This window comes from Urocampus carinirostris, chromosome 17, assembly GCF_059441175.1.
Source record: "Urocampus carinirostris isolate Australia breed hairy pipefish chromosome 17, RoL_Ucar_1.0, whole genome shotgun sequence".
Classification (NCBI taxonomy): domain Eukaryota; kingdom Metazoa; phylum Chordata; class Actinopteri; order Syngnathiformes; family Syngnathidae; genus Urocampus; species Urocampus carinirostris.
In genome coordinates, this window is record NC_142365.1 from 18,686,430 (window position 1) to 18,707,830 (window position 21,401).

At 39.1% G+C, this 21,401-nt stretch overlaps 1 protein-coding gene across 3 annotated transcripts; it reads left to right on the forward strand.

Moving 5' to 3' along the window:
- The first annotated feature begins 5,878 nt into the window (after positions 1–5,878).
- On the forward strand, positions 5,879–17,439 carry micu2 (mitochondrial calcium uptake 2). 3 transcript variants are annotated; one of them, XM_088320572.1, is made up of 12 exons: positions 5,879–6,160; positions 7,883–8,012; positions 8,190–8,221; positions 8,284–8,359; positions 9,035–9,082; positions 9,164–9,246; positions 11,426–11,479; positions 13,688–13,785; positions 14,856–15,027; positions 15,097–15,205; positions 16,810–16,967; positions 17,244–17,439. In XM_088320572.1, the coding sequence occupies exons 1-12, from the start codon at positions 5,966–5,968 to the stop codon at positions 17,343–17,345; spliced, it is 1,257 nt and encodes a 418-aa protein (XP_088176698.1). In that variant the 5' UTR covers positions 5,879–5,965; the 3' UTR covers positions 17,346–17,439. The 3 variants fall into 3 exon arrangements, with proteins under 3 accessions (XP_088176698.1, XP_088176700.1, XP_088176699.1); XM_088320574.1 differs by having other exon boundaries at positions 17,256–17,439; XM_088320573.1 differs by having other exon boundaries at positions 7,886–8,012.
- The last annotated feature ends 3,962 nt before the right edge of the window (positions 17,440–21,401 follow it).

Here is a 21,401-nt window from a genome sequence, read left to right on the forward strand (position 1 = left end):
CTCCTTAGTCCAAATCTATCCCAGGCTGTGCAAAAGGAAAGATGTTACAGCATTCACGATAAAAAAAAATATCAAATTATTTGTGTGTGTGAATGTGAAAAGGGATTATGAAAAGTCTGTAGATTCTAAAGCAGGGATGTCAACATAAGTTTGGCTGTGGGGCCGGTTCCAGTCTTTCTGATCTGAGGCGGACTGAATCAGTAAAAGAATGTCAAATCTGAATTTGTAGCTTTTTTTTCCTGTATTATGCTTTGTCATTCAGCATTAATTAGAAACCTCTTTACTTGTTTAGTTTGGGGTTACCTTTGTAACCTGAAAACTTGGTCAGTAGAGACGCATTTTGAATGTGAATGCGCTAAACCGTTCAAAGACCAGCAAAAGTACAGTATGATACATCTATTTAAAAAAAAAAGAGTATCAGGAAAAAAAAATGAGAGGAGCATTCTGTGAAAAAACAAAGAATAGAGAATATAATAAAAATGATCTACTTTTTGCTTTGTGTTTTTTGAAAAACTGACCCAATGACGTCCGCATTTGCCAATCGGTTGGAAATATACGAAGCAGACGTAGCGATAGCCCGACTTCAACGCTTTTCCCGGGTGATTCCTTTCCACAAATTCCAAGACTTCATAGAATTTTGCTAAAATGTCTTTAATTTGGGATGTTTGACTGATGGCTTCGTCCTCCTCCCCGCTATCTGGCCGGAATCCCTCCCCTTCCTCTTCTCTAAACCTTGAACTGTGACGGTGACACAAATAGCATGCTGGGAGCACGCTTGTGCACTGGGTTGCCAGGCAGATTTTAAGCGATAGCCAGTTTCTTAACGTTTGGGAAACATGACTTTGTATCCTGAAACGCCTTTGTAACTAGAGGCAATGTTTTCCGGTTCAGGTACTTTGTAACCTAATATTTTCGACATACATTAGTAGCGGTACCTCTGTATGACATGGAATCCTTTCTTAACATTATTCACAATCAATGGGGAATAAGATTTTCATCTTTGGCATTGAATGTGTTAACTGGTTTATTTTAACAGTTGAGTGAATGCAGTTTTACACCTGAACCAATTCACCACGTTATACAAACTCAACACTGCCCTCTGGCGACTGGAAAGAGCATTTGGTTTGCATTTATTAAAAAAAAAATCATAGTTTGAGATATATAACCCCGAAACTTTCTTTTTTTTTTTTTTTTTCTTTACATGTATGGCAGGCGGGATTAAGTCATCCAATGGGCTAGATCCGGCCCACTGGCCGTATGTTTGACATGCCTGTTCTAGACTAATGATGTATATTCTGTACAGGCTCCCTCCTATTATTAATTTCCCCCAGCCCCCCTCTAGCGCTGAAACATGTTTGCCACTTCCTCTTATTTTTCAGCCTAACAGCTGGAAGTCGGTTCGCAAAATGGCCAAATGTGTGCCTAAAATTTATCAAAACAATTTTTGCAACGTTTTGCACACTATAGTCTGCTTTCTCCCTCAATAATATAAATCCAACTTATAACACTTGTAAAATGTTTTTGCTATCAGAATAAAAACACATTAAAACATTTCAAATATTCTATTGGCCTTCACTGGTTTAAACATTTTGATTTAGATAGCTGTTATATAATTTGTTTCAAAGAAAATTTCTACGATTTTAAAGGGACTGTGTATAATATTTGACCACTGTCACTGTGTTGTGCATACTCACCAATCTGTTAGGTCGGCATTGGACTGGTACCAGGCCACACAGAAAGAAAATTGAGTTCATTATTTTCTTTTACTTTTTATACTGACACTGCTATGTTTGAGACTGAACTTGAAGCGTGGGATTTGTGTTGGTACATTTACATATCGGTGGACGATAATCTGATTCCCACACGTCCACTAGGATGAATCAGACCAAAAGTTTTGCACTTGCCGCCAATCAGCATGGAGAATGGTCAACTAAGTCATGCTTCAATGATGGTAAACAGGTTTGCCGCTATGGAAATAAACCTTTGGCAACAAAGTTGGAGTATGCACTGATCCCTAAGTTAAGAACACGACACCGAGACCAACAATTTTTGGGTTGGTTCATTTGGTGACTATATTTTTCATGACTTGGAACGCGGCTCAATGTGACATGTGTTGCTGTTAGCTGCTGTTAGATAGATAGATAGATAGATAGATACTTTATTCATCCCCTAAGGGAAATTCACATTTCCAGCAGCATCCCTGAGCTGAGAACAATACAATAATAAAGCCAAAAGAATACAATATACAGATACCCAGTGTGACGTGCAAATGCCCACTTTAGCATGTTATATAGAGTAACTAAATAGTGCTACACAGAACACATAATGCAGTAAGATTCGGTAATATCCAATGTAGGTGGTGTGGTTTAATGTGGGCCTTTACTCTGCCGGGTGGAGTTAAAGAGCCTCATGGCATGAGGAAGAAAAGATCTCTTCAGTCTGTCCGTAGTACAAGACAGTGACAGCAGTCTGTCACTGAAACTGCTCTTCTGTCCGGAGATAATGCTGTGAAGCGGATGTGATGGATTGTCCATGATTGACCTCAGCTTTTTCAGTGCCTGTCTCTCAGCTACTGTTGTTAGGCTGTCCAGCTCTTTGCCTACAACAGAGCTCGCTTTCCTAGCCAGTTTATTGAGACGAGAGGCATCCTTCTTCTTGACGCTGCCTCCCCAACACGCTGCCGCATAGAAGAGGGCGCTTGCCACTACTGTCTCATAGAATATTTTCAGGAGCTTTTTGCAGATGTTGAAGGAGGCCAGCCTTCTGAGGAAGTAAAGTCGGCTTTGCCCTTTCCTACATAGAGCTTCTGTGTTGGCAGTCCAGTCCAGTTTGTTGTCCAGCTGCACACCCAGGTATTTGTAGGTCTGGACAAATTCTACACATTCTCCCTTGATGGTTACAGGAACCGGGTGAGTTCTGGTTCTCCTGAAGTCCACCACCATCTCTCTGGTCTTGGTGGTGTTTAGGTGCAGGTGGTTTGCGTCGCTCCATCGGACAAAGTCCTGAATCAATCTCCTGTACTCCTCCTCCTGCCCGTTTCTGATACATCCCACGATCGCAGTGTCATCGGCAAACTTTTGCACATGGCAGGACTCAGAGTTGTACTTAAAGTCCGATGTATATAGAATGAATAGGAACGGAGAGAGAACGGTCCCCTGCGGAGATCCTGTGCTGCTAACCACGGTGTCCGATGTACAGCCCCCCTGTTTCACATACTGCGGTCTGCCTGTCAGGTAGTCAGTAATCCATTCTACAAGGTGTGAGCTAACTCCCATCTCTGTCAATTTCCTACTCAGTAGCAGAGGCTGTATGGTATTGAAGGCACTAGAGAAGTCCAAAAATGTAATCCTCACAGCCCCCTTCGCCCTATCCAGGTGAGAGAGGGATCGGTGTAACATGTATAATATAGCATCCTCCACTCCCACCTTCTCCTGGTAAGCAAATTGCAGTGGGTCGATGGCGTGACGGACCTGTAGCCTCAGGTGGTGCAGCAGCAGCCGCTCCATGGTCTTCATCACATGTGATGTCAGGGCGACTGGCCTGAAGTCGTTGAGTTCCTCTGGTCTTGATTTCTTTGGGACTGGGATGATGCAGGATGTTTTCCACAGCTGAGGGACCCTCCCCTGTTCAAGGCTCAAGTTGAAGATGCGCTGTAGAGGGTCTCCCAGCTCAGACGCACAGGCTTTCAGCAGTCGGGGGGATATTCCATCCGGACCAGCTGCCTTGCTGGTTCGTAGCCTTCTCAGCTCCCCACACACCTGGGCTGAAGTTATTTTTAGTGGGGGGATGTCTTCCATGCTAGTGTCCAGTGTTAGCCTCACAGTTCATAGGTCCCCTGGTTCAATTCCATCTACCACCCTCTTTGTGTGGATGGAGTTTGCATGTTCTCCCCGTGCCCTTGGGCATTTCAGTTTCCTCCCACGTTCCAAAAATATGGCTGGGATAGGCGGCACCCTTGCAACCCATATTAAGAGCCATTTTCGACTGAAAAACCAAACAAAACAATGAAGCCACAAAAAATGAGCTATATCAAGAAGTCAACACATACTATGGGTGCCACCAGGCTGTACTTGCCCAAGACACACCACATGAAATAGTGCCTCTATGACCCAAGTGGTTAAGGGAACCAACCATATGTGTGTGTGTGTATGTATATATATATATATATATATATATATATATATAAATGTACAGGGTTGAGTAGGGTTACTTAACTTGACTACTTTCAATTACTTTTGGATTACTTCAATACCAAATATGCTAATAAAAGACAAAAGAAACTAAATATGAATAAAATTACTAAATTTTGTGCAGGCTTGGGGAGTAACGGAATACATAGAACGGCAAAAATGATGTTGGCAAGCTGTTTGGATTTATTTTTATTTTGTTTCTGTCGCATTTTATGTTAGTTTTGCTCCGCCCTGCTTTATTCCTGGACCCTGGCTATTTCAGCTGAAAATGAAAATCTCCATTCTGATCCCTGTATATATATATATATATTTATACACACACACACACACACACACTTATTGGATGAAAAAAAAAATACCAGGGGGCGCCAAACATCTGTATGCAGCTCCAGAGCCACTGGTTGCCGACCCCTGGGATAAGTGGTTTGGAAAACAAATGAATGTGATTTTAGTGTGATGTTACATGGACGTCTAAATGTTCCTGATGGGAACACAGTGGATTTACGCTCATTATTCTTGTTAATGTTCTTATTATAAATATTATTGTCATCATCCTTATAATTTTTGAAAAATTGCAAACATGTTTAATGCCACCCTTGGGCTGGGCTATGGAAATATTGTCAGACAATGTTGCTGGATTTAAACCCAGCACCTTTGAATTGTGAGGCAGATATGCTAATAGCAACACGCACAGTAAAAAAATGATTTGGGATAGGTTTGAACAGTGTTTTGGCTGAGGCTGAAGCGATTAAGGACGCTCTATTCAATAGCTGGAGCAGGCATAGAAATGGGCCCGGGCTTAGAAAGGTGAGAAGGGTGCAGTGGAAATGCCATATTTCCTTGTGGATCATGCGCACCTCTTCATTTTTGATTGGTATAAAACGTTTGCCTTTTTCTCAACTCAAACCAAGCATTGAAATTGACAAAGGTTGAATACATACGGCCCTGACTCAAAACATTTATTTACAACTATGAACGCAACACCAGCATAAAAGAATGTATTTCAGGTCCTTCAAAATCCAATTCATCCTTAGAGACACCAAAGAGTATTTTCTCTCGTCGTTTTTTTTTTGTATTTAGATTTTTTAGGACTACTTTCTGTTTCCTCCATTCTCTAACATTTGTCTCTGGTACCATGGATAAAGTCGTGATAATGAGATCAAAATCAATGCTCATAACCCACGGATAAATACAGTACTGACTACTGATTTTAATTCAAATATACCACCTCTAATGTCCGATTCACTCAAGGAAATATTCCAATAACACCCTCCCCACTTCCAAATATTTTCTCCTGGGATCTATACTATTCACGTAGGCCACCCTGTCTGATTTCAAAAAGGTGAATTTCTCCTAAAGGTGAGAGATCTCTAAAATCACAAAGACAATGTCAATCCAAGAAAGTTTAGCGATTTGCGGTTGGGAATGCACCAACAAATAAACTATGAAATACAAGAATAAACCTTTAAAAACTCATTTTGAAACACATGATTCTACAAAAAAACGGGAAACATAAACCAGAATATTTAAAGATCCCGCTAAAAATGCAAGAAATTTGAACCTTTTATATATTCAACAAATTAAAGTCAACACAATGGAATCCATGAGAACAAAATGCATATTGACTTCGAGAGAAACAAAAGCGTATTGAAGAGAGCCGGCCCCCGTCGCACATTCCAAAGAGTCACTTCCTAGAGCCGCTTCGTTAGCGAACGACGCATCCCTGACAGCTACGGAAAAGAGAAGCTAACTAAGTTAGCACCAAAGAAAAAAAAATGTCACTGTTTGGAAAAGTTTCCTTCTTGTTAAGGAATGTTTCTAAATGTGGTCCGCGCTCTTTAAGTTTAACATGGCGCCGAGCAGTCGTCTGTGGCACAGTTGTGGCTGGTTCTTTAGGATATTCTTTCTACTATAACATCAACTCAAGGAGGATTCCTCTCTTCGTCGTTCATGCACAAGAGCAGCAAAAGGTTAACGATTATTTTTGTATTGTTCCCGAGCTGAAAGACGCTCATTTGATTTATTTTTGTTGTAACTTTAGTTTGAACATAAATTTGACGCTAAATATGTTCATAAGCTTCAAGGTCCGTTTTACAGGGCGTGACTCGTTTCTTCCTTTAGTTTTATAAATATAGTGCAGATCATGGGCGTAACCAGCCCGTTTTGGGGGGTGCTCAAGCATCACCCAAAATTATAGCATTCTTAAATCTCTTCCTTTGTAAAGGACAGAATATGCTTAAAGGGACAGTGTGTAAAATCGAGTGCCCCCTACTGGTCTAGTGGTGCAAATACTATTCATGCAGTAAAAAAAACAATGTAAATACTAAGCAAAAGTACACGAACTATCGTATCAATGTTAATTTTCATGAAAAATCCTTATTTGTATTTCTTTTTTTACTGTGGGATACCTTCTCAGATCGGCGCCACACTCTTCCGTGTGTCACTGGCCGTCCATCGCTCCACACTTAACTATGCAATTTAGTGTTCAAATAGTACACATTGGGACTCTAAATATAATGAAAAATGCTAGCTAAAATATATAAAAAGTAAAACAAAATAAAAAGATCTTGAAATAAATACTTCTAGCGCCGCACTTACCCGACCTTTAACCTCCCCCTTCCCCTTTGGCTCGGCTAGTGTCACTTGTGCCATAGCGGCGGAGTCTGCGGAGGTACTGGTGTATTACAGTGAGAGTGTGTTATTATGAAAGCCCAAAAGTGCTATCATTCAATTAAAAAGGAACATTCCATTAATAAAAATGTCCTTAAAACGAACATTCAAATGATAAAAATGGCCTTTTAAAATAAAAAGCCTCTTGCGAAATATTTGAATTAAAATGTTGTCATAATTGAAATTTACTTGTTATATCACTTTAAGTAAAATGAAAACAAAATTTTCAACCAGACACTTTGGGTGCTCAGCCCTTCCAAAGCCAAGAGCCTAAAATCGCCCCTGGTACAGAGCCAGTATGGTTCTATAGCTTAAGTGGAGTTTAGTGTAAGGAAAAACGGTACTTGTCAACATAAACTATTCAGGAATTTTCTTCAGTCCATACATAATTTTCAAACAAAAAAAAAAACAGCACTGGAATTGAGACAAGAATAGCTTAGTCAAAAACCACGAAGTAGAAACATTTTTTTTATTTATTTATCAAAGATTCTATTAAAACCAAAAACAAGCCCTATATGCAGGTTCAAGTAATTAGGGCTGCAACAACAAATCGATGAAATGGATTAAAATGTATTATCAAAACCATGATTTGTTGTATCCCGTGATTTATAAGCCACTAGTTATGTTAAATCAATTTTTATGCCACATTTTTGTCTTACCTATAACTTTCACATGATAGTAAACATAACAAAATATCATTTGAAGTAGCGTCCTGAATTCCTTTTCAACACTATGGTGCAGTAAAGTATACAGTAGCGGCAATATACTGTAATAGCCACATCAAACGATGAGATTAAAAAAGGAATGTCATGAATTCCTGTCTCACAACTAAAATTAATTGATTCATTCGTAAATGGTTACCATATGTAGAAGCATTCCGTTGTATTGGATTATCAAGCGCACTTCCGAATCTGTCAGATTTGGAATTTAGCAGAAGCTGAAGGGTTAAAGCAGTTACATACCTGTTTTCAACGCCTTGTTTTCTTTTTCAAATAACTTTGGACGCGTCGCCCTGTCCCCAGCAGTCGGGACCTCCTCAAATGTCTGCTCGAAAGAGACGTTTCATTCAGTTTGCCTCAATCGTGTACGAAGAGGAGCCCTACATGACACCGAGAGACTTCCTCTTCTCTGTGATGCTCGAAAATGTCGATCGTAAGCAAAAAACTTGATATTTTTGTACTCTTAAAATGAATATGTGGCAGTGGTCTGTAATTTTGATCACAGCGGTATGTTATCATCGGCTTTCTTTTACCCTTAAGAAATCAAACTCTTTGTTTTTTTTTTGTTTTGTTTTTTTTTGTTTTTGTTTTTCCCGGTCTCTGCCTGTAGGAAAACTGCAGAAGAGAGTCCTGAAAACAAAAGTAAGTGTTATAGCCGTTTTATGCCTTTTATTAGGTGACAATGATAATTGGCGTATTTACAGGAAGTGGAAAAGATGATAATCGCTGCTTCCAGAGCTCAACCCGGCAATACTTTGTTCAGACTTTGGGGGGACAATGGTGAGTTGGCACAAAGATATGCATTTCTGAAATGTTCTTGTTAAATTGTTATTATATGTTGTTACTATGTTACTACCAAGATGGCATTTTTAGAATTTGAGTTTAAATAGGTTCAGTCCACCATTACAACATAATGCCAGTTAGAAATCAAAATTCCTGGGAAATTGCAAGGACCCATCATCCTGTCTGCATGCTACTCAGGTGACTGTAGGGGGCCATCTGGTCCCTGCGGGCACCATGTTTAAGACCCCTGTTCTAGACATTCCTTTCCATGGTTATCATATATTTGCTCCCCCCTTTGGTATCACTGGAAAGAATTGGGACCCTTTGCAAATAAATGCAAAATTAAAAATATAGTATTTTATTGTCAACTCGCAAAGTATTTTGGAAGCACACGAGATTATGAACTAAATGAAGTGAAAGGCATCATGAGAGGTAGTTTAGTTCATAGCATAACATAAGTTTCATGATGCCGTGACGCAAACCAATAGCAGACCAGGATTTAATTTGACTTAGACCAGTAGAAGACAGGCATCTAACTGACATAATTCTGCATTTTACACGGGTCATGGTGGGGCGGTGATGAGCGCTGCAATTTTATGTGTTAAACAAAAACTTGAGCCTGTAAAAAAAGTGATATTTTTCATGAGACCGTATTTTTTTTTTTTTTTGCAGGTTTGATATCCTACACAGAATACCTGTTCTTGCTGACTATTCTGACAAGTAAGTCAACTGTCACCAATCAATTTTCTGAGATTTGACTGCCAGAATTCTTACAATTTTTTTCGTTCCTCAATGTCTCAGAGCCCCGAACGGGATTTCAAATCGCCTTCAAAATGTTGGATGTGGATGGCAATGAGCAAGTGGACAAAAAGGAGTTTATGAAGGTAAAACAAAATGACATCTCGTATTTTCACTTTAATACCGTCCTAATGAATAGATGAATAGATGTCAGACGATGTATATTCTTTTGCATTTGTAATTGCTGCCTGACGGTCCAGAATGGCGTTGCTACATTTAAAAGGTAAGGGAAGCCAGAAAGCTTCCTGGTGTATTCTCCTTCATCTTGTGTTTTCATTTTTTGTTGCCTGATTCTGCCCTATCTTTAGTTCAGGGGTGTCAAACTCATTTTTAGGTTGGGTTGCCCACATGTAAAACAAACATTCCCACTTGTAATTAATGGCATAAAAAGTGTGCCTTAGCTGGAGGGCTGGGGGTCTTCTACGAGGCTCAGGTATCGATTATGATTCAGGGGTGTAAGATGTGATTATTGTTAAGTTTCAACTTAAATAGACTGAAAATAAGACAAGAAGACATCAATGGATTTTGAACTTTCAAGGAAGACCGGCGAAAGAGCTCTCAGATAAGAAAATTCCATCCCTTCCTCAAGCCCTCCTCCGAGACCCTTTCTTTATAATAAATCTTCAAGGTTATAAAAAAAAACTGATCAGACCTAAAGGCTGTGGTAATCAAAGAACAGCAACATGATTGCCCGATGGCAACAATGATGAAATTGTCCAAAACAACAAACAACAGTGAGTTAAAATAAGCAACTGGCATCTCACGAAATCTCATTTGCACCGGTCCATTTATAAGACAGGACCAACTCATTCATTTTAAAACAATTATTATAGTTTTTTTTCCCCCTCATTGTTTTTTTTTCACTTCAATTTAATCTCCTGTAGTGGATTTTAACTGTGCATTTGTAAAAAAAAAAAGAAAAGAATTCATTTCCACATCAGTTTATCTAACTCGAGAAAACTAATGCAGACTGGAAAGTGACAAAAAAATGGAATACAAACACTAAATACAATGATTGATTTAATGATTTAAAAGTCTTTATGCTTTTTATTCTATTTTTTGAAAAAGTTTACCTGAATATGGGAACTTCATTGTTAGATTTCATATCTATTATTGAAAGGAGCTGAATCTTCTTAGACTTTTTCAAAGAAACCCAGATGACATTTGGTATTTTTTATATATTTGAATTTGTATTCTTATAAAGTCATTTATGTTTATTTGTATAGCCATTAATCACAAATTCTTAAAGGGCTGCACGGACAAAAAAGTTGAAAAATACACTATAATATGAAAAAGAATACTAGAAAATGGCAGAAAAATTTACCATTCAAACAACAATAACAATATTTTTAAAAGAATAAAAAACTAAAAGTGAGCAAAATAATCTCCATGCCATGTAAGCAAATGTTTTTCTTATTAAAAAAAGTTACAAAAAAATACAGTCATTTAATGAAAATACTAAAAATTCGAAAAATGACCTACCTTTTAAACAGTAAGAGAATTAAAAGAATTCTAGAAAATACTCAGAAAATTCAAAATAATCTCAATACTACATTAAAAAAATTATATTTGAAAAAAAAGTAAAAATATAAAGTAAAATATGAAAAAATACGATACAATTTGAAAAATAAAATATTAAATATTATCCAAATGTTATGCCATTAGAGAAATATATGTTATTATTATTATTGTTATCATATTAAAATAGTGTTCGCTGTTCATGGTAGTCAGAAATCAGTAGCATATTACTGCAGACATTTTTCATTGATTTTTATTGCCTTAAAAGCGCTATATAAATGCAGACAAAGATTCACGATGCCTTAAACAGACTGCACGGACTTTTAATGTAGGTAAAATAACATCAGGATGGGTTTTCTCAATGTTCTCTGGTTGATAAATGCTACTCAGCAAATACAGCTACTGTTGGTGCTTTGTGAGTGGCACCTGGCTTTGGCAACATTCAGTGGATATATTTAAAACTGCAGGTCTTTGTGGCTCATTTTTGCTCATTTTTCTCTCATGCTTCTCTTGGCCTTGCCAGCTCGGCCACATGAAATGATGTGGTAGGGCCACATTTGGCTTGCCGACCATGAGTTTGACACTTGTCTTTGAGTTAGTTTTACAGCATAGGATTGTGTGTGTAGAAGTGCTTCATACAGGCATGCATGTTTTACTGAAGCAGGTATGGAAGAAAGCTTCCAGTTAGAGAGGTGCATGTTTTTTTTTTTAATAAATGTTAAAAATATGTATGTATTGTCTTTTCAGCTTAAGAAAATCATTGGGAAAAGCAAAATGAAAATTCCAAAGGACAACACAGAGGTAAAAAAACAAACTTCCCTAGACATTCTGTCAAAAAAAAACCTCAGGATCATGTAGAGTGGTACCTCTTTATACGAGTTTAAATCATTTCAAGATTGTGCTCCTAACTCAAATTGTTTATATAACGAGCGAATATTCCTGATATGAAATCATTGACATCTAATTGGTCCCTTCCTGTCCTCTCAAAAGCATCCAAGTGAACCCTAAATAGCTATAAAACACATCTTCTTTATCACTAAAACTCATTCGAATAGTAATTAAATATAGGAAAAGCGGTCATAAGATAAATAAGATGATATTAACGAAAAAAATGTGTGATTTTAATCAGCACTTACAAATGAGGAGAAAGTCAGTGTGACAGAGCTTTATACGTTCAAGGCGGAGTGACGGAGATGCGATCTCATACTTTTCAACTTGTATATTTTTTTGTTTATTTTATCTCATCTCTCATGTCATTAGCTGTACCGCTTATCCTCATTAGGGTCGCGGGGGGGCTGGAGCCCATCCCAGCCATCTCTGGGCAGTGGGCAGGGGACACCCTGAACTGGTTGCCAGCCAATTGCATGGCACACGGGGACAGACAACTCACTCGCTCAGTCACATCTAGGGACAATTTGGACCGGCCAATGAACCTGAAATCCATGTCTTTGGAATGTGGGAGGAAACCGGAGTGCCCGGAGGAAACCCACGGAAGCACGGGGAGAACATACAAACTCCGCACAGTAAGGCCGGTAGCTGGATTTGAACCCACGCAGGAGGTTCCTACGACCTCAGAACTGTGCCGCACACGTGCTAACCACTGTGCCGCCGTGCTGCCTGTTTATTATATATATATATATATATATATATATATATATATATTTTTTTTTTTTTTTTAATTGTTAGGTATTTTGACGTCGTATAACAAATTTTTAAACAGGTGAGGAAAAAATGAAAAGACCGATCTCGTCCTGCCCATTTCAACTCAAATCCGCCTCACTGGGAGAAGACAACAACATCATTGTAGGATGCAAATATTGTCGCGGTATTCTACATAGTCCGTCTTGCTGTGAGTAAATAGGTCCCGCATTGTGTGTGTAAGGTTTATTATCGTTTAAAAAGTAGGATTTGTAATCATTAACACGAGGAGTGTGACAGGTATGAGATCAAGAGACTGTTAATGATGCATAAGAACTAACTACGCTTAAAATAGAAGTTAGTTTTTTTTTTGCCTGTCGTAGTTTGCATGCTCAAACTGGAACCGGCTGATGGCAGCGAGCAATCTCCAGCGGTCTTTAGTAGGGATTTTCCTTCTTATAGCGAGCAAGATTTCTATTGGAATAAATCTATCGATCTATCTATCTACGCTGGTCATATCCCTCTAGGGCGGTGACCGAGAGCAAGACAAACGACTAACAAAAACAAAGAAAATACAAAAAATAAAAAAGGGGGGAAGAGTATCAAAAAAACATTTTTTTGGGGGGGACCACGGTCAACCCAAATGCCCAAACACTCAAACAAGTTAAGCACCTCGGCACCCAAGTCGGTCATGCTTTCGTCCCTCCAGATTAAACAGGACACGAGAAAGCAGCCATGTTACTCGGGTCTGGGAGACACAACACACTCTTCTGTTCAACAGCAGGGCCCGACAGCTTTCACTGGTCTACCCCTGGCGCATCATACCGGTGCCCTGCCCATCCCTTAGAACTCACCCAAACATCCCACTATCCCTTCACAACACCTCTCCACTCATTCCTATCACCAACAAGAGCTCTAGCTTCCATTATATTTAGACCTCTTTCCTGAAGTGCACTTATAACACCATCCATCCACGTCAATCGCGGCCTTCCTCTTGGTCTCCTTCCATTGACTTCTGCTCTGTAGATCCTCTTCAACATTTGCTCCTCATCCATTCTCTTCACGTGTCCAAACCAACCGAGTACTCTCTTATTCACACGCTTGCTCAGTTCCGCTACTACTCCGGCTCTGTCTCTCACAATTTCATTTCTCAATTTATCCAATCTTCACTTCATTTCAAAAACATTGAACTTTCTTCTCAGATCTGCATTCAGGTTCCAAGTTTCTGCACCATACAACACAGTCGGCACAATCACACTCTCATACAGTCCTGTCTTAACATCCATATTCGGGGTCATTGGAATAAATAAACTTGTATAAAGAGGCACCACTGTATTTCTCACCAAAGTTGACGTTCAAATTTTCTTGCAGGGATCAAGTGAAGACAGCGACCGCGTAAACACAACGCTACAGGCGTACTTCTTTGGGAAGAATGGACAAAACAAGTTGCAATATCAAGACTTCCGCAAGTAATGAGCTTTTAAGTCATTTGCTCATTTGACACAATTTATTCTTTTTTGGTTGTTGAAAACATAACATTATTCCTCTATTTTTGCGGGGGTTGCGTTCCAAAAAAGGCCCGGCCATAGTCCAAACCAGCGAAATAGAACTATTTATTTATTTATCAAATGCTTTAAGATACATTACTGTATTTTCCGGAATAGAAGTTGCAACAGCCAATAATCAAGAAAGAAACATTTATAAGTCTCACTCGGAGTACAAGTAGCAATTTGGGGGGGAGATGTATTTGATTAATTTCAACACCAAAAACACGTGTCATTTCGAAAGGCAATTTCAAATGAAAACTAAAAAAAGAACAAGCTATACTAACGTTACACGTATGTGCATACTTTGGACACGCTCAAATACGTCAGTAACAACGTACCCTTTTAAGAGTTATACAGATAACTCTAGCATAAAGAGCATGCTTCCCAAACTATCAGCTGCACTCTAAATGACTAAATCCAATCAAATATTCATCCCAGGTCGCTGGAGTTTCCTTTATTCCTCGAGGAACAGGGACAAGCGAAAACAATTTGGTCTATTGTTGGTTTAAGATCAGGTAATGGTGTAATTATAATCCTGTGTAGTCTTTTGAGACTTTTTTGTGATTAAGGGCTATATAAATAAATGTGACTTGACTTGACTATTACTGTGGCTACCACTAATGACAATAACGCAGAACGAAAAATCTGTGTTGCAATCTGGCACTATTCTCAACAGTATGGTTTCCCTGGCGGTGTTGCCTAAAAATATCGAGCATATATTTTGAGTGTGGGAGCCCTTATTGGCGTTTTCTTTGGGCGCACTCATAAATATGTTGTCTGTGCAATCGTCATCTCTAATTTCCCGGGCGGTTGGCGCCTGGCTTAAAATGTAAGAAACAGACATTAATTTGTTCCTTTTCTGTGGCTTAAAATCCAGTGCGACTCATCCAAAGACAAAACGAAGTTTCTTTCTTAAATTTGCTTTGAGCTTTTAACCAGGTGCGCTCTGTAGTCTGGCATCTACTTCACTTGCTCTTCTGTCCATCCCTCAGTTTCATGGAGGACCTTCAGGCTGAGGTCCAGGAGATGGAGTTCCTGCAGTTCTCCAAAGGGATGGACACTATGCGGCGGGAGGACTTTGCCGAGTGGCTGCTCCACTACACCAACGAGGAAGACAATGAGATATACTGGGAAAACATGAGGAAGAGGATCCCTGCCGGCCAGGTGCGCTGCAGCTTTCTCGCCTGTTGCTAAAATTCACCATCATGGGAAAATGATCATTTGTCCCCACAGAGCATCACATTCGAGGAGTTCAAAGTTTTTTGCTTGTTCACAAACAATCTGGAGGATTTCGCTTTTTCAATGAAGATGGTCAGTGAAGCTAACCGTCCCGTGGGAATGGGTAAGAAGGAGGCTGGAGCAGTGGTCGGCAACCACCGGGACTTTGTGGTAGTACCGGTAGTACATTACCGAATCCGGGCAATGATTGATCAGTCGACAAATACTACTGACCACTTATGCTCGGCATCGAATGTAACAGTATTGAACCCGAATCGGGCGATGACAACACCAAATCCTAAAATTAAGGCCATTAGAATTTTAAATGACATGGGAAAAGGCACTAGATATTATCTCATCCTCACATGATTTTAATCCAAAGTAATTGTACAGCGTTGTAATGGAGCATTACCTCTTGCCCTGTATTTTGCTCCTTCCATCTTCCCATCAACTCTAACCATCTTCCTATTCCCCACTAAAGACAAACAACCACAGAGCATGATGCTGCCACCACCATGTTTCACATAGGGTATGGTGTTTTCAGGGTGATATGCAGTATTACTCTTATGCCAAACGTAAGGCTTTGCATTCCGCCCAAAAAGTTCAATTTTGGTCTCATCTGACCAGAGCACTTTATTCCACTTGTTTGTGTCTCCTGTGTGGCTTCTTAAAAATGCTAATTGGGCCTTTTTATTGTAATTGTTCATAAAGGGCTTTTTTTATTGGTACTCTTTCATAAAGGGTAGATGTATGCAGAATCCAACTAATAGTTGTCTTGTGCACGGATTGTCCCAATGCAGCAGTCCATGCCTATTCTGTCCATGTGATAACTGGACCTCTTTGGTTGCTTCTATGATTAGATTTCTATTCTTTTGGAAGAAGTTTAGAGGGATAGGTTTGCAGTGGTTTTATGCTCTCTCCATTTTGATATCATTGCTCTCACTGTGCTCTGCGAGAAGTGTAAATGTTGTGAAATCTTGTATCCCATTCTCATTTGAACTTTTCTATAACGTTATCCCGGACCTGCCTGGTGTGTTTTTTTGGTGTTCATAATTCTGTCTGTTGTCCAGTGTCTGCTTTCACAGACCTCCGAGCCAATCGCAAAGCAAGTGGATTCAAACTGAGACCTAATGACACACAGGCGCACTCTATTTGTTATTGTCAGTCATGTAGATTGGCATTGGATCATCCAGAAGTCATTAGGGAACTTTTGGAGACAGTTCGCTGAGCTAAAAGACAACGATTTTATTTTTGTTGTTGTTAATATAATGTAAAACGTTAAACTAATTTGGTTCCACTTCATTGTGTCTCACATTTTGTTGATTCTTCGAAGAGATTTTCAGTTTTTTAGGTTTAAGTTTGAATCTTGAAATGTGGCAAAATGACAATAGGTTTTGGGGAAGCCAAAACTTTGCTTGCTATTGTAGATACTGAATAGGCAGCCCACCCTCACAAGGTTATGACCTTTGTGTTGTTGGTTTGAGAATTGTATGATGATTTGCTAGCAAAGGGTTAACGGTCATAGATTAGAAGACATTCCTTTGTGATGCGTTACCCCCAACACCAGTTATTGTTATTGTAATGATTCTAATGTTATTCTTGGGACAGGCCGTGAAAATATTGCCAGACATAAAACGGGTACAGAAAGGGTTGCAGACCACTGGGTTATAGCACAATGTTATGGAAAGAAAATGGTGTCCTTCAGCATTTTCCATTCCATGCCAACAGCTCAGTTCAAGCGAGCCGTGCGTATCGCCACGGGCCACGATCTGTCCGAGAATGTTCTCGATACCGTCTTCAAGCTCTTCGACATGGACGGGGACAACTGTCTCAGCCACAAAGAGTTCATCGGAGTCATGAAAGACCGAGTGCTGCGGGGGCTGAAGGTGAGCATCATGGGAATTATTGGAACTGAACATGGGCTAAAATCTAGAATTTGTCATTTGTGTACTGCCTGACCTCGTAGAATGGATCCTTCTGGTCAAAAATGAAAAGAAAAGCGGTGTGTTTTGGTCACTTTAAGTCTCCGTAGTTTACTTTCTTCTTTGGTCTTTGTAGTTTCATCACCACAATACAGCGACATCTAGGTGTCAAATATCAATATGTCAACATAGTATTTTCCAAGAATTTTGGCTATTTTTTCTGTGATAAACATGATGCAGGTGCATCCACAGAACGGTTTCTCGGGCTACTGGAAATGTGTGAAGCGGGAGACCTTTAAGGGAGCTCAGGAAGCGCTTGGAGACAGCACATGTCCCATCTGAAGTTCCCGGCAACTATTCAACATGAGTTAAGTGCACGCTGAAGAAAGAAAAACATGTTTTGTTGTAACCTTGTAATAAAAGAATGTTCTGAAAAGTCCAGTGCTTTTCCGAAAACAAAATCCAATCTTTGGATCAAAGGTGGGAAAACTATGGCCTGCAGGCAACATGCAGCCTGTTTGGCTTTTTCATGCGGCCCGCTGAACCAAGTACAATGACTCGTATAGGGCCTAAAAAAACTCGACCCAGGCCTGCGGATATTAAAACGGGCATTAAATCTCTTTCCTTTTGGCGAAATTGGCCATTTTAAAAGTCTCACATTGTCCCTCCTCAGCTGTTTATGCCTGCAGGCCATTCAATGTGATCATGGGACTCTTGGTTGCCTTTATGATTAGTTTTCTCCTTGTTTGGAATGAAAGTTTAGAGGGACAGCCAGGTTTTGGTAGGATTGCAGTGGTTTTATGCTTTCTCCATTTGGATATCATTGCTCTCTGCGAGACTTGTACATTTTGTGAAATCTTTTTGTCTCCCATTCTCTTTAGAAATCTCTAACGTTAACCTGCCTGATGTGTTCTTTGGTCATAATAATTCTGTCATATATATATATATACTGAGGATAGGTGGCACAGAAAGTGGATGGATTTAAGATATATTTATATAAGACACGAGGTTCATCTAGAGCTGTCATGATTTTCAGCTATCTTGATGCTAAGGGTACCACCAAAACTTTGTCTACTTTCCTTTCTTTGTTTCCTTTTTTTTCTTTGATTCATTGCCTGTTTTCCCGTTCTATTATTTCCATTTTTTTCTTTTTCTTGTTTTCTTTCTTTCCACCATGTTTTCTTTCCTTCCTTTGTTTTTTACCCTTACCTCTTTATCTTTTTTCTGTGCTTTTTTTAACCTTTCTTTTCATTATTATTTTCTTCCTTTTTCTTTATTCTTTGCATTTTCTGCAAAATATCTCTTGAATTTTTTGCTTTTTTTACCCCTTTTTTACTATTTTCCATTCTTCTATTATTTTTTCTTTTTATTTTATTTCCAACGCTTGGCAAAAAATAAAATGAAAAGAATGTTGCGTTTCGGTCACTCTGAGTCTCGGTAGTTTCTATTTTTTCTTGTCCTTATTAGCACTCGTTTTCACTCAAACTATACATTACATCGTCATCTAGTGGTCAAACATTACAGAGTACCTTTAAGCATGATTGACAAAGCTAAATAGAAGTACTCACACAATATAATTTCAGGGCCGAACAATGTGTGGGTTTTGTTTGGTGTTTATTCAATAAAGTTTGTAAAAAAAAAAAAAACTTATCTGAGTATCTGTTGCACTTTGAAGACAACCATCACAGGTAGGCAGTAATTCATGTACTTAATCTACATTGCAATTTCTGTTGATGTAATCCGTTGAGGTCACCAACATTTTATCATTCAGATTGTGCTGCTAATCATTTTAGCAATTTCCGCCCAAAAGTTAAGCTTCTGTGAAAAACTGTGGGTACGTTTACATGCAGTCAGTAAACCAGATTGACAACAGACTACTGCCGATATTCTGGTGATGTAAATCCTGGTAAACGCATATCAAAATCCAATTATGCGTTTATTCCGAGAACAACAACCACGTTTGAAATGGTTGTGTTTGTCCGGGGGGGTCGGCAACCAGGAGCTTCCTGGCGCTTTTTGACAATGGAAAAATAAAAGGTTTCTTTAGGACAAACGGAACACTAACATTCTAAACCTTTTCCATTGAATATAGATAAGTACAGTACGTGTTCCCTTTCTTCCGAGACTTAATTTTATAAGGCTCCAACCTGTGTGGGACGATTACTTGGTCGCATTACTTTGCACGTGCAGGTTGGATTTGTAGTACAGGGGTGAATAATACACACAAACTAGTTTACTTGCTAAATAAGCCCCAGATGTATTGGGTGAATGATCTGGGATATGTCCATTTGATTTTCGGTCCCCATGGCAAAAATACCAGTTCTATCCATCCATATATAGGGTAAATCCAAGCTCCTGGCAAGCAACACACGAGCACAACTTGTACAGAAACAGAACGCAGCAGAAGAGAACATTTTTGGAGCGAGGAGGAAAGGAACGCAGTACTTCCTTGATTGTGGTGAGTGACATAATTGAAATGACTGAATTTTCTGTATTTATAAGGAACACCCAAAAACAAAACAATGGTAAAATGCTTGTTTGGTGGTGAAACAAGATTTCATAATCTTAATTTATGTTCTATGAAATGTTTCCTATTTAATGCATTCCTAATCAAGGCAGTAGTTTTAATTTCATGGTCCAGTGTTTATTTTTTGTATGTATATAGACATTTTTACTTGTAAATTATGGACTACAAAGCGTAACTGAGTATAAGCCCCATACGCAAATTTAAGGAAGAAACTCAATTCTGTTTTATGTACAAGCCGCACTGGATTTTAAGTCATAGGCTTAGACAGCCATAACACTAAACTCTCATGTTCATTTCATTTTTTTTTTTAAATCAGCGGGGAAATGTCTAGAACAGAAAAGTAACCCATTGCGCTGCAATTAAGACACTCATTTTCTGACTACATCCACAGCTTTCAATCTTAATTAGCTCACGCCGCAGTCAATATTAAATTGGCACTAACATACACAGAAGTGTGACTAAACATTCTCGAAACGAAATTCAAATTATTTTACTGACTAAATTCCAGAAGCACGTACAATCACCACAGCCTGTATACATGCTACGTGCTGAGCCATGCAACTGATCTTTACCCATCCCTTTGTGCACATAACAAAGTGATTTGAGAGACCAAGTATTTCTAATACTACATAAAAATCATATAATTGCTTGCTGTATTTTAACAAGTAGTGTCGGCTGATTGAATCTTTTACATATGACTATCCAGCCAAAGATTTATGTCATATTAGGCTGTTTTATTGGTCTGATAACCGCCAGCCTGATAATTATCATGTTACCCTCCTTAGTTTGTAGTTAGTGTCTGCACGTAGTAGCGGCAACAATACTTGATCTCCTTTCTATCACTTTGTCATGTTCGCAAGGGATGGGAGAGCTTAAGATCAGGCGCACGGATCAGCATGTGTACAGCCTGCTGTGATTGCTCAGGCTTCTGATTTTAGTCAGCACAGTACATTGAGTTTTGTTCTTTGGGACATGTTTTGATTAATACAGAAATTGACTAAAAATTTGAGAATGTTTTTGTCGATTTTGTATGTTTAATTAAAATTCACGGCTGTGGACAGAGTGCGCAAACGAGTGTCTTAATCGCGGCACAATGTGTCACTTTTATGTACATAATTACTACTTTCATTTACCCACGCTTAATTGGATACCTAAACTTAGACATTTAGAGGAATGGGCAGAAATCACATAACAGGCCCATGCGATGCTTATTTTCAATTAAACAGTTGGATTGCCTTGGTCCGCTCCAGTTCTGAGCCAGCTGCTTGGCGACATCCAATGCGAGCCGCTAGGAATGCACGAAAAATTAATACATAAAAGAAGCTGCATTGTTTTGTAAACCGCAGTGTTTAAAATGTAAGAGGGAAAGTTGCGGCTTATAGTCTGGAATTTGCAGCTTTGGATTGCTCACAAATGCTATGTACATAGCAGGGGTCAGAAACCTATGGCTTGCGAGTCATACAGCGCTCTTTTGTACACAAAACGAGGCAATGCAATATTTCTTGAAGTCATTAGTGCACATGAAGCCAAAACCACGCTGAGATACCTGATGGTACAGTCCAAAATATTTTGCCTGTGTATCATTAAGGAATCCTTTATATGGAAGCTCAAAAAAATCTATGTTCACTGCGGAGAGACTTTAGGATGATAACTTACAGAACAAACTGTAAACACCCCAAAACGCCAGCAAGGCACCCAGAGCAATGTGATTGGGAGAATGCTAGAGATGGGCGGGGCTATGCAAGCAGCGCAAGCACTCCCTTTTGTCTTGCACCCAGCGCTGCCTGTGCCGAAAGTAAATAAAACAGTATCCTTGCTTGCTGAATTTTGAGACAATTTGACAAACCAACTTTGCTTGCACCATGAAACCA

Bases quoted from the DNA above. Each gene is read 5' to 3' on its own strand.
- micu2 (XM_088320572.1), top strand. From the start codon at position 5,966: ATGTCACTGTTTGGAAAAGTTTCCTTCTTGTTAAGGAATGTTTCTAAA. The intron at 13,786-14,855 runs GTAATGAGCTTT...TCCATCCCTCAG, and splicing joins CAATATCAAGACTTCCGCAA to TTTCATGGAGGACCTTCAGG. The intron at 15,206-16,809 runs GTAAGAAGGAGG...CCATGCCAACAG, and splicing joins TAACCGTCCCGTGGGAATGG to CTCAGTTCAAGCGAGCCGTG.